The 14,095-nt window shown below is 39.2% G+C and overlaps 1 protein-coding gene across 3 annotated transcripts in view; it reads right to left on the bottom strand.

The window, feature by feature from the left end:
* The window catches only part of usp34 (ubiquitin specific peptidase 34), an 87,899-nt gene that overhangs the window by 29,421 nt on the left and 44,383 nt on the right, over positions 1-14,095 (bottom strand). The window contains exons 30-43 of one of the 3 annotated variants that reach the window (XM_030132401.1): positions 13,668-13,790; positions 13,148-13,231; positions 12,561-12,647; positions 12,270-12,470; positions 12,071-12,153; positions 11,944-11,984; positions 9,693-9,817; positions 8,494-8,646; positions 7,536-7,640; positions 7,358-7,452; positions 4,585-4,889; positions 2,059-2,222; positions 1,581-1,646; positions 625-771 (exon numbers count right to left, since the gene is read on the bottom strand). In XM_030132401.1, coding sequence (XP_029988261.1) covers positions 625-771; positions 1,581-1,646; positions 2,059-2,222; positions 4,585-4,889; positions 7,358-7,452; positions 7,536-7,640; positions 8,494-8,646; positions 9,693-9,817; positions 11,944-11,984; positions 12,071-12,153; positions 12,270-12,470; positions 12,561-12,647; positions 13,148-13,231; positions 13,668-13,790 — 1,779 coding nt within the window. The remainder of the gene's footprint in view (positions 1-624; positions 772-1,580; positions 1,647-2,058; positions 2,223-4,584; positions 4,890-7,357; positions 7,453-7,535; positions 7,641-8,493; positions 8,647-9,692; positions 9,818-11,943; positions 11,985-12,070; positions 12,154-12,269; positions 12,471-12,560; positions 12,648-13,147; positions 13,232-13,667; positions 13,791-14,095) is intronic. The other 2 variants (XM_030132409.1, XM_030132421.1) reach the window with 2 other exon arrangements.

Here is a 14,095-nt window from a genome sequence, read left to right as displayed (position 1 = left end):
AACTGTTAAGAGCTGTCCACTGGACTCCATCGAGGAGGTGGTGGAAAGAATGATGTTGGCCAAGCTGACATCCATCATGGACAGCCCCTCCCACTCTCTGCATCACACTGTAGAGGCCCCAAGTAGCTCCTTCAACACCAGACTTTTACATTCCCAGTACAAGGATGGACACCACAGGTCATTCCCCCTCACAGCCATCAGACTATACAACAGTTCTCAGTGACCCCCCACCACCACACCATGTGCATGTGCAACCACAATGTAAATATGTAAATAATATTTAATTTTAATTCTATATTCATATGAATATTTTTATAATTACCAAATTTCCTATTTTCCTGTCCATATTTTACTAATTGTGAAATTTCCCCACAGTGGGATCAATAAAGTCATATCTTATCTTTTTCTAGATATCTAAAACGTTTGCATCAAATCAATTTACATTCACAAACACTAGCGGGATAGTTTTCATAAATGTTCTGTTTCTGCATATAAGTAATATTTTCACATGAATATAACAGATAATATTGTGATGTGATGCAGTTACTTCATTATTTCATGTTGTTTATTCATCATTTTTTCATGTATAAAGACAAACAGATTTTTTTTTTTTTTTTTTTTTACCAGGTCCTGAGACATCTCCTCGATTTTTGTGATGAGGTCTGTGAAGAACTCGGTCATGTCCTTCTGCTCTCCGGTGTTCAGAGGCTGTTTGTCCATGGTGTAGGTTTTACAGAAAGGCCGTGGGTTATACGCTTTCCTCTCACTCTCCTGAAACAGATCAGTGTAAAGAAAAAATGTAAGACCGGTTCTTTTTTTTTCTCCTCCTGACCTTAACCTGACAGTAGAGCTGTCTGATTTTGCTTTAACATGTGCAAGGTGAGATGGGCACGTCTGTTCTTCATTCATTCATTCGTTTTCTGAACCCGCTTTATCCTCACTAGGGTCATGGGGGTCACTTGGAGCCTATCCCAGCTACACAGGGGCGAAGGCAGGGTACACCCTGGACATTTCGCCAGTTCATCGCAGGGCTGACATATAGAGACAAACAATCACTCTCACATTCACAGCTATGGGCAATTTAGATTAATTAGTGCATGTCTTTGGATGGTGGGAGGAAGCCGGAGTCCCCGGAGAGAACCCACACAGACACGGGGAGAACATGCAAACTCCACACAGAAAGGTCCCACCCCCCGTCGACTGGTGTTGGAATCGAAGGACCTTCTTGCTGTGAGGCACGAGTGCTAACTACTGCACCACCGTGTCGCCCACGTCTGTTCTTAATCACAAAAATTCAAAATTCAACATGTGTGTTTGCTGTAAAATATTAATTGTGATGTGTTTGGTCATTGCAACAGTAGTGGTTTATTTTACTTAATAATGCACCACATGAAACACCTTTGCTGTTTTTTTTCATTGCTAGCTGTTACTGCAAATGGACAGATTTAATAAAGAAATTTATCACACCAAAAAAATAATTAAGAACCCATACTGTCCACGACGCTGAATTCAATTCTAGTATATGAAATGGATTCAGTTAATTAACTTATGAAAATGAGAAGAATAAATATAAAACTCACCATGAGGTATGTGAACATCTTCTGCAGCTCTAGTAGTGTTGTTTTGTGTTTGATATCCTCAGCGTACTGCACACACAGAAACAATGAACCCATTTACATGACCATGAAAATCCAATAGCTGGGGGTAATCACATAATTGTAATAATCTGATCTGACACATTTTCATGCACTTAAGAAATGTGATAATCGAAAAATAACGAGTACACATACACAAAGACATCGGTGTATTGGGGAGAAATCCTGGTGTGTTAATCTAATTTGTCATAATCAGATTACTGCTGTTATCTGATAAAGACTATTATATATACTTATATTATATATAATTATGCCGTTTACGTGATCAGTTGAATAATCTCAATAACAGAAACTGGATAATGATCGGAGTTTTAGTGTGTGTGTAAATGGACTCAGTGATGAGAATCCAACCTCTGAATTCCTGAAACCGTCAGGGGTTTTCTTCTCTTAAATACGTACTGACCTTGGCAGTGAAGACGGCCTGGCGGGCCTCGGGGATCATGTAGAGCTGTTGGATGGTAGAGGCCAGATAGCATGTGGCGCCCAGGTTAGTCAGGCCGACAAAGCGACACTCTGCGCGGACGTCGTCATGGGGCCAGTAGTCCCACTTATAAGGAGCGTGAGAGGCTGCGATGAACATGTAAAAACAGAGGGGTTTAACAGAGCAGATTAAGCCTGTAGTTATGTCTAACTGCAGCAGTGTCAAAGATACAGCTCTTTTCGTTTGAAAAATTATCTAAAGGATGAACCCAGACTCTGAACATGGTCAGCGGTGGTAACGAGTGTCTGCGGCAAATGTGTTTTATTGATTAATTGTTTGACTTAATAGATGGTTAACAGTGGTTTCCTGTTGGAGGCTGGTGTTGACTCATATTGCTGGTGTGGGGAGAGTAATTGTTGTTTGATATTATGGCCTTTTGTATAGTATTTTATTGTGATACATTTATCTTAACATGTAAGGTTTTCCGTTGTGATGTCACCTGACCCTCCGTTCCAGGGACTGCAGATGAAAATGAGCTTTTAGCCATTTCTGGTACAATATACGTATAGCACACTGTCCCTGTATAAATAAAAAGAGATAGTGGCATGAGGACATTTTTTATTACGTCTGATATTTAAGGATCAGTCTAGAGTTCCACAGTTGTTGGAAATTTATTAAAACTCAACCCATTAGGATTTTGTGTTTACCACTGAAAAAAAAACCATCATATAGATTCAGAACAAACTAGAAAGATGTCCAAGTATTTGAGGCCATTTATAAATCATTTAAGATTTTGTAACGAATATTAGATGTTGGTTTTGTCCCTCTTTTAGTTGCACCAGTGTCAGAGCCCTTCTATGTAGCCTCTGCAGATGAATGCTGAATAGTGTTTATGGGATGTGCAGTGAATACGATGCCTTCTCTGACCTTTACAAGTATACATGTGGCATAGCTTCAACCATTAAAAACCATATGTGAACACAGGCTTATCCTAAAAAGGATGTATTGTTACCTCCACCAAGGAGGTTATGTTTTTGCAGGCATTGGTTTGTCTGTCTGTCCATGTGCAAGATAACTCAAAAAGCTATAGATGGATTTAGATGAAAATTTCAGGAAATGTTGATACTGGCACAAGGAACAAATGATTAAATTCTGGTGGTGATGGGGGGGGGGGGCTGATCTGCCTTGGCAGAGGTCTGCACTCTCCAATTGCTTTTCTAGTTTTTATTATGTAATTAACTATATGCTGTGGTACTTTTTTAAATTGTCTTGTTTTTATATGTGGTTAATTTCACCTCCTAAATTACTTCTACTTTTTTGGCATTGACATTGAACTCTGAATAAACATACTGAAAAAAAAAAAAAAAAAAAAAAAAGAAAAAAACCCCTTTGAGCATCGCTAAAGCACCAGGTAACATGTTTCGGTCTAGTCTCCAGTAGTTTATACTAAGCTTTACTACACAGACGAACAAGCTAAAACTAGCTTGTCATAAAATGCATGTCAAGTGCATGCATTTTATGGGATTTAGTGTTATCTCACAGCAATATTACAGATTGTACCCACGTGAATACCCTCCCCCATCCGGATGGTGGCCCCTAGAAATATGATGGGCTGGCATGTGTATTTTGTCTCTTCCTGGAATTTTCTATTTTAAGGGGATATATATTCTGGCTGACTCTCAAACATAGTCTGTAAAAGGAATTAATTTTTACACTGGATGCTGCCAGCTATAAATTGGAAAACCTCATTCATAGCTAAAAATTTTTTTTTTTTTTTAATCTTATTTTCTGGTAATTTATATGGTAATGAAAACATTATTATATTCTATTTGTGCAATTAGATCCTCCAAATCTCACAACCTCAAATTAATAAATGGTTCTGTTTTTTTGCACATTTGAGCTCATTCAGGATTTGGATAAAAAGTGTAAATCCCTAGTTTTAGCCTCCTGTATGAAGTTTTCTGACTAAAGGTACACGCAGCTTCATTTAGAGACTTTATTCCTTTACTTTGATTTAACCCAGCCTATTTAAATATTAATTTTATTGTTCTGGGTTAATTAAGCCTTTTTCTTTGTTTGTTCACTTAATAATAATAATAATAATAATAATAACAATAATAATAATAATAATACATCACACTTATGTAGCACTTTTTGGACACTCAAAGACGCTTCACAAACAAACAAAATAAAAAGAACAAAGAGGACAAAGGGCCTCAAGAAAATGCAAGGTTGAACAGGTGAGTTTTGAGTAGTGGTTTGAAGTTTTGTATTGTACTTGGTCTTCCATAAGACAGACACAGCTTTAATTTAATTGCATTGTTTTTGCTTTTTTTAAACACTGCAAATTTGACTGTTAAGAAATAGATAATATACAGAGCTGGTTACTATGCCAAATAAAACCCAGCTATGTTGTATGTTCCAGCTTTCCGCATTGTGCCTCAGTGATATCAGGAGAAGTACTTCATCTATTTATCAGTTTGGACATAAAGGATGTGGCATCCTCACCCTGCATGTGCTGTGACATGACCCAGTTGTGGAGCAGTCGGTAGTTCTCCACGGAGCCCTTCACCGTCTCTACCAGCAGGTCGTAAGCGGCGGCTCGGGCAGCGTGGGACTTGCACTTGGGCTGAGCGCGGTCAGCCAGGCTGGGGAGGAGGAAGAGGAGGTTGTGTACATCCCGTAAGAACTCCTGCCCCTCGCGGGAGAACTTGAAGGGAGGCTTGTGTTTGAGGACGCTGGTGGCGAGACGAAGGAGTCCAGTTAGTCCGTCATCCTCGATGGTCCCGTCCTGCTGGTCCAGGATCTCACGGCTGGAACAGACACAGTGAGGTTAGGTTGGAAGTTTTAAGATTCACTTGTAGTTATGAGCGCATTTACCAGTAGATTTTGAAACACCCTCTTCATGAATGACAGAAGCATCTTAATAAAGATCTTTTCCAATTCAGAGCTTTACCAAAAGTAGAGCTGTGCAAGAAATATATTCCAGGTAAATTAGAATTATTACTATTAGGTTTTATCTACAGTTTGAGGTCTTTAGTTAGAAATTGCATGAGTAGTATTACGAATTTTGAAGGGAACTGACTTGTGTGCATTTGAATTACATACAAAACCTTAATCTGCTGAAGCTGAAAAGGGTGGGATGAAAGAATGAAAAACATCAAATATGATTTGTTACCACTGAACTATTCCACTTTGGATCATCTTCATTCTTGATTGTTTTACTAGGACAACGTGGAAAATCAACAACAATGAAAATTCAGTGAGAAACAAAGCCTACTTGATCTCATTTCAGTTGGTATTTGACTATTTAATACAGTTTTTAACTAACTTCTGTGTTCTGAGAATTCTTGATGCACTTGTTTTTTTAATCTTGGCTCTTGTTTAACTCTTTAAGTGCCAGACAGTTAAGGGGCTAATAAGCCTTAAAAGTGCCACAGAATTTGGCCGTTTTTCAGTATTTCGCGTCGTTTTTATAATATTTGAAGAATCCTGCAGGAAACCGCTCGGTAACATCCGACCGATTGCTGATTAGATTCAAAACGCACCGGACGCAGCCGATTCATTATTGATCGTAATTTGCATAATTTCTAATAATAATAATAATAATAATAATCTTTATTTATATAGCACTTTTCATACATTAAAAACTGTAGCACAAAGTGCTTTACATATCAGTTTAAAAATCAGTACCGCCCCCCACCCACACCCACCCACTCACCCGCACACACACACACACATATACATGCAAACCCACAAGCTCACACATACTTAAGAAGACTGACTGAGCACGGGTAGACCAGAACAAAAATGTACAAGTAAAAGTAAAACATCAATTTAGGAGGCGCTGTCTCAGGGAGCCATCCGCACCAGGAGGCAGCCGCCGACCCCGGCGACCAGGCACCAGCAACACAGCCCTGCATCCCAACTAGTGGGAGAGGGCCAACTGGGACCCCCACCCACCAGAAAGGAGCGGACCCCAATGAGAGAAGGCGCCACAGCCCCCGGAGTCCACAGCCGCCCCCCGGCATGGAGGGCTCCCTCTGATGAAACACCGGAGAATAAGAAACATTAAAAAGATATAAAAATATTATTCGGTCGCGTAACCTCAAATTCCCGTCTGCTTGGTCTCAAAAGGGGGACACAGAAAGAACGTCATCGAAATGTGAGAAAGAAATGGGGGTGGATGGTTTGTTTGTACACAAATATGGCGTGTTCTCCAAAGCCGATCTGATCGGCCCGTGGCACTTTACAGGTTGTTTTCGTAAAGCCGATTTAATCGGCCCATGGCACTGAAAGTGTTAAAACTGTATCTGATGCTTTATCCAAAACAAAGCTGGAAAATGTTTTTCTTGGAGTTTGTTGTCACTCCAACAGAGTGTTGTACACGGTGTAAAGCCCTCTGAGGTGAATCTCAAATTTTTTGATAATCAGCTATACAAATAAAACGAAACTGAATATTTGCTATTCATGAAGGAGGCTGAATGAAGTAAAATCCTTTCAGCCCCTGAAATGTCAGTGTATTTATTTTCTTTAGCATTTTGCGGTTTAAATATCTTTGTGACGGGTGATTAGATAGCCTATTACAAACTCAAATACAACATGAAGGAATTCAATTCAACTGCTCCGTAAAATATGATATTTTTTTATATGGTGGATTGTTTGGTTGGTCTTTGATTAGCTGGAGAATTTTTGGACATGTCTGATCAACACATGACAAACTTTATATTCACAATATAAAATGTAGCAACAAGGGCAAATTAAATAAAACTTGAGTCAAATCAAGAAACTAAAATGAACAGCCAATCCTTCCAAACACAAAAAAATAGGACCAATGTCCCTGTATCTCATCAGTATGTTCTATCAAGAATCAATGGCAACTTGAATTTGTGAGGTTGTCAGGTTCTGCCACTATGTTAGGGTCCTGTGGTTTTGATGCAGAAGCTCAATCGCCCAAATCTCTTAAAATATGGCCCATTATAAGTAAAAGTAAATTTTTTACATTTCAAAAATTCATCAAAAATCAAAATTTCTCAAAACTGTGAACAAACTTTGTAGACATTGTCCCAAGGAAGCTATATATAAAATTTTAAATGAAACCGACCAGTAGGTTAATCGGGGAAGATGTTTGAAGAAATTGCTAACGAAGACGACACTGGACACAGCGCCTTCACAACAGCTCGGGGTTTTTTTGGCCGGTGAGCTAACCTATGATCAGTGAGTACAGTCTCTTATTTAGTATTAAGTAAGTGTTAAGCTGTAACTTCGGCTGTTCACTGACCTCCTGATGCAGTCGGCAAGGTGTCGGGCGAGAGCGTCCAGGTCCAGCAGGGTGGTCTGCATCGGGCCGGCCAGCGACAGAGAGGGAGAGACCTTCTGTGAGTTCAAACAGACCAATACTAGCAGCAGTTCAATAAAAACACAGTTACAGTAACTGATCAGCATTCACATGATCCTACCTGGCTGGCGTCTTTGACGTGGATGTTATCGATAAGTTTACAGAGCAGCCAAAAGTATTCCTTACAGCCTGTCCTCAGCAGAGGCTCCTCTTCATAGTCCTCCACCTGCAGATTCACGACAGTCAGATTTTACCGTTAACCCCTGAACATAGGGCTTCTCAACCCCTGAACATAGGCCTTCTCATCCCCTTATAAATATACATCTACTAGAGCAAACAGTTTTAACCCATAAAGACCCAAACACCCACCGGTGACCAAAATCCTCCACTGATGTACTATGTTTAATACCTGTTGATCCACTAATCCTATCAATACATGTAAATAATTGATGTAAAATGCAGTTTGTCATCTTTTCATGGTCATCAGATATGACCCATTTGGATGTTCAGATGCTTCGTAGTAAACATGTAAACACCATCATCTTCTACAACATTGATTCAGCAGTAAAACCAGTAAAGTGGATGGACACACTTGTTTGTATGTTCAGTTATTGGTATCTTTGCTGACTGGGTAACAATGAATAAAAATTTAAAGCTACAGCCTTTCAGAGGAGACCAAATTTGTGTTTTGGGTCTTGAACTGAAAGTTTGGGAACCACTGAAATAAAAATGTTTTAAACCATCAAAATCTATAAAATCTCACTGGAATACTTATCATTTGCCTGATTTCTTCAAGTTTAAAGATAGAAACAATACTGAAGACATGAAGTATGTTATTGTTGCTGTGGTAACAGATGTATTTTATGTGCTGTGTGACTGATTGTTTCTTTGGTGTCCCAGTGTCTCGAGCATTAATCCCAGTTGAGGGACCATGTCTGACAGAAACAAACTGCATTCTCTGTAGCAAAGCTCAAATTGAGTCAGATCATTGTCGCTGAGGACTACTGACACAGAGTGTAGCCTGCACAACACCTCCCTGTGTTGGTTGTACTGTGTGTCTTTATGTGTCTAAAACCCACCCTGAGTGGTTTGAGGGCCTGAGCATCCGACAGGAACTTGAGCAGCGTGGAGGCAGCAAGCAGCAGGAAGGACCTGTTGATGGACTCTCCTCCCTCCAAACCTGACAGAGACAGCTTGTAGAGGCCGTTACATGCCTCGTGTCTCACTGCCGGCTGAAAGAGACGACAAAAGCAACATAAATATAAGACATCACACTCAAGATAATGTCGATGTAGCCTGTTTGAAATATAGCTTTGAAATATACAGCCTGGTTGTCTTTTATGCTAAGATCAGGATTTTATTTTGTTACGCCACCTACCAAAATAAAACCAAATGATATTCAAATGGAGTACATACTTTCATGTCAATTGTTTTCTTTTTAATTTTGATATATATTATATCAGGGGTGTCAAACATTAAAGGGTCCAATCAAGCCCATGAGATGAATTTGCAAAGTGCAGAAGTTACACTAAAGATATTAATATTCAAGGGTGTTTTAGTTAAAGGGGCCACATACAGACCAATGTGATATCAAATGGGATGGACCATTATATTAATACTATAATAACCTATAAATAATGACAAGTTCAAATTTTCTTCTTTGTTTAATGTGAAAAAAGTAAAACTACATTATGGAAACATGAAAATGAAATGAAATGTGAACAACCTGAAATGCCCCAAGAAAAACACATGCAATTTTAGGAATATTTTGCCTGTTTCAAAATTTTTTGTCCATTTGCATATCCACTGTGATCTGTAAGTTGTGTTAATAATAACATGAGACTATTGTTGAAATTTCCCTTTTAAAAAAATAAATAAAATTCATGTTGGACATGGTTGGACCAGTTATTCACATTTTCATTATGCAATTTTACTTTTTTTAAACTAAAACAAAGAGAAAATTCAGATTATTATTTATAGGTTATTATGCCTACTATTTTACTGGTGTATCCTGCTTGAGATTACATTGGGCTGAATGTGGCCCCTGAACTAAATGAGTTTGACACCCCTGTGCTCTATGCTTTTGCATGTCTGAGTTGCATGTCACCAAAAACAGCAGATGAATATTAGTCTGGGTTTATCAACTGCTTTTTCTGATTAAAGAGGACTGTCCATGTGTGCAAGTGAATTACTACATGATATGAAATTAAAATACTATCAACTTCCAACCGTCAGTCGTTTGTTTATTTAAAAGGTATGAGGCCCTGTACTGGTTTACCTCTGGCACCAGCAGGGTGAGTTTCTTCAGCCAGTCATGGAGGTGGTCACTGTCAGCCAGACTAGACTTCACGGTGGAGGAGCAGTGGGCCCAGCTCACCAGCAGCCACATGGAGTAGTGAGTAACTGGAGGAAACAAAAGCATTTCTGTCAAACTGCACAAACATCAAACAATCTGGTAAAATTCTTCCACTTCTTGTCACTTTTAATCCACTTTACGATTTGATTAATAGGGAGAGATGCAAGATTTGAGTGTGAGCTAGAAACACGACACTGTTCAAACCATTTCTTAATGGTTCTGTCTTTGTGTTCAGAGGTACTGCCATGACACAGGCCATAACAACCAAACCAAAACAACTATACACCAAAGATACAGTTGATGTTTAGTTTTTCTTTTTCATTCTTTCCTGATTTTTTTTGTTTAATAATAACAGTTTTTTCATTAATTTGCAATCACGGAGCACCCCCCAGTGATTAGAAGCCACCAGCCATAAAACAGAATAAAGATGACAAAGAAGTCCGATAAGAAGATTAATCTATTTACTGCTGAAATGTCATATTTATTTCCTTTTTAATATCAATATTGATACCAGTATTGATGTGTTGCATGACTGCGGTCATCAAATAATCAGGTTACCACTAAAAATTGTACTTTGGTATCACTAAATGAATCTGAATCAGTCAATTAACACTTTCAGTGCCATGGGCCGATTACATCGGCTTTACGAAAACAACCTGTAAAGTGCCACGGGCCGATCAGATCGGCTTTGGAGAACACGCCATATTTGTGTACAAACAAACCATCCACCCCCATTTCTTTCTCACATTTCGATGACGTTCTTTCTGTGTCCCCCTTTTGAGACCAAGCAGACGGGAATTTGAGGTCACGCGACCGAATAATATTTTTATATCTTTTTAATGTTTCTTATTCTCCGGTGTTTCATCAGAGGGAGCCCTCCATGCCGGGGGGCGGCTGTGGACTCCGGGGGCTGTGGCGCCTTCTCTCACTGGGGTCCGCTCCTTTCTGGTGGGTGGGTCCCAGTTGGCCCTCTCCCACTAGTTGGGATGCGGGGCTGTGTTGCTGGTGCCTGGTCACTGGGGTCGGCGGCTGCATCCTGGTGCGGATGGCTCTCTGAGACAGCACCTCCTAACTTGATGTTTTACTTTTACTTGTACATTTTTGTTCTGGTCTACCCGTGCTCAGTCAGTCTTCTTAAGTATGTGTGAGCTTGTGGGTTTGCATGTATATATGTGTGTGTGTGTGTGTGTGTGTGTGTGTGTGTGTGTGTGTGTGTGTGCGGGTGAGTGGGTGGGTGTGGGTGGGGGGTGGTACTGATTTTTAAACTGATATGTAAAGCACTTTGTGCTACAGTTTTTAATGTATGAAAAGTGCTATATAAATAAAGATGATGATTATTATTATTATTATTATTATTACTATTATTATTATTATTATTATTATTATTATTATAAATTATGCAAATTACGATCAATAATGAATCGGCTGCGTCCGGTGCGTTTTGGATCTAATCAGCAATCGGTCGGATGTTACCGAGCGGTTTACTGCAGGATTCTTCAAATATTATAAAAACGACGCGAAATACTGAAAAACGGCCAAATTCTGTGGCACTTTTAAGGCTTATTAGCCCCTTAACTGTCTGGCACTTAAAGAGTTAATACTGAATTCAATCGATATTGGATCAAATCTAATCCAGTCATGATTAATCAATTCAGAACCTTATGAATCAAAATCGAACAGATTACGTAAACTGGCCATGATACCCCGCCCTAATGCTTGAATTTGTGCTTGATCTGTAATTCATTGCACAACCTGCGTAATGAAAATAAAGCCTATTCTATTCTATTGTATCAAGGACAAAAAGAAAATCTAAAATAGTCAACATGATATTTTTACCACGCATTTTTTCTATTATTCTATCCATAAAAGTCTGTTACTGATGGATGCTTGAAGTCGATCCAACATTTATTTGCTACAATAACAACACCAGAGTGCACGTTTTTCTGATCACCACTGAAATGTGGTCATATAACATCATAAATTTAACCCACTTTAACACAAAGAAAAGCAAGAAACACTTAGGAATAATGAAAAATGAAACGTAAATCAAATGTTTTATGAATGTGGTTCTGCTGTGTGCCCAAGAAAAATAAAACTACAGTATAATTTATACAATGGGTGGAATCTTATCGGTCAAAGATTTAAAAAACTGACAATTTAACTTTATCCTTACCTTCATGTCGAGAGCGATGGTCAGACTGAGCCTTAAGAACTCTGCAGAAAACAAGAAAATATGTAAATTTCAGTTATTTCAACATCACATGTGAACAGACTATTTTGTAGCTGTTGTATTTCCTCACCTGTGTGCAAGGTTGTCGTATGTATAGGCCACGTTGATCAAGCGCTGGATCAGAGAGGTACCTTGGACCAGGCTGAGAAACACCTGTGAACCAGCAGACAAGTGAGAGGACAAACTAGATGAAGACATACACATACGATTCAACCACAGTTGACCGTTTTTCAGTCCATCTGTCAACTCAACATGAGCTGGGTACTTACCTCTGTCAGCCGGGGGATGTGAAGACCCTTCCCATGATCTACAGTAGATTTACGGGATTTGCCCGGCCACGCCCTCTTCCGTTGGCTGTCAGCAAGTCCAGACCAGGAAAAGACATCATGGTAGGCCAGGTCCAGGTCTGCAGGGTCCACAGCGAACTGACAGATGAGCTTCAGCAGACAGGCGAGACAGTCCAGCAGCCACTGCAACAGTCAAACAAGGAGCTCAACAATGCTATTTGTGTACGAATTGTACAATGCTCTGTTTCTGCTGGTTTAGCAGGTCTGTCTCACCACAGTCCAGGACTCCTGGTCTTTGGGCTCCAGGATGCCCGAGTTGAAAATCTCCAGGAGAAGTTGAAGGCCTCCAGATGAGACAAACTGAAGAAAAGAAACAAAAAACACTTAATTTTCCTTTAAACCACAGTGACAGGGTATTATTAGACACATTTAGATATAATTTTTTAATACTTTTATCTATCAACACGAGACATTTCAGAAACGAAACAGAAACCGGATTATTTTGAGCTGAAGCATTGAGGCCCAGTTTGACTGCTACTTGTGATTGTACTACTTAATAGTATTATCATATGTTTTAATTATTTCATTGCATCATAACATAATCAACCTTGTATTACTTTACTGTAACAGCTGACTTGTGGTCTGACACAGACACAAATAACATTGTGTCAGAGACAGAAATGAACACTCATATCACCAGCTTTGTGTTTTCTCAGATAATGACAAAAATAAACCCATAAAAGTGAAAAAATGAGCTGTTATCACAAAATAATAAAATAACTCCTCCTTGTATGCATGGCTGTTCTTGTTAGTGGTACTAAAAAAAAAACTTAATTAATGGCATTAATACTGTATTGTACCTTGCAGCTCCAAGAATTCTTGCTGTTTTCAATCTGATCCTCACTGGAGTCGTCAGAATCTGGGTACAGATCACTGTAGCTGCCCTAGAAGCATAAAATACATAATGTGACATACAAACAGACAAGTCAAGCCCAGCCAGTACCTCTCAGACATTAGCAGAGCCATTTGCTGCCCTGAAACTATTGTTGAAGTCCTCAACGACTCTTAAAACCATTTGGATGTAAAAATATCCATCTAATATAAATAATACAACATTAAAATGCATGTTAACCCTCGGCTTGACTTATCAGTTGCACTACTGCCACCGAGTGGCCTGACTTATCAGTGCACACCAAAGTTTTTGCACATATGGACAGACAGACAGACAGACAGACAGACAGACAGACAGACAGACAGACGGACAGACAGACGAACAGACAGACAATGACCTGATGACAATACCCTCGGCAAGTGTGGCTGACAGTAAAAACAACATCAAAAGGTATATGTGTTACAAGATAAGGTTCATGCATGTCTTACAGTGGACTCTCTGTGGATGCGTCGGTTGGGTTTGCCCAAAGCTTCAATGATCTCCAGAGCATATAGCAGCTTGTGGGGGCTTTTAATCCGGAGCAGCTCCTTCCAGCAGAGACCCTCCCCGTTCTACACATAAAGAAAAAGTAATCCAGCTATTCAGCATACTTCTGTATATGTATACAAGTATGGAAAGCCTGAAAACTTGTGTGCACTTGATATGTACAGAACATGTGTGTATGTGTTGTATATTTATAGTGGAACATTATAAACTTTAATATTTTTGTTTGTATATTAGCAAATTTCATCAACTTTGTCAAGTCTATGTCTTGCAGTGTTGTCCATTGTTGTGCATTGTAACTATTAAATTAACTAATTAAGTTGTAGAAAGAAGCCTCATCTCTGACATTTATCTGACTGTTTTATGTGATCGG

This window comes from Sphaeramia orbicularis, chromosome 1 (genome assembly GCF_902148855.1).
Source record: "Sphaeramia orbicularis chromosome 1, fSphaOr1.1, whole genome shotgun sequence".
Taxonomy (NCBI): Eukaryota; Metazoa; Chordata; class Actinopteri; order Kurtiformes; family Apogonidae; genus Sphaeramia; species Sphaeramia orbicularis.
Note: the sequence above shows the minus strand (reverse complement) of the source record. Positions and strands in the feature narration are given on the sequence as shown.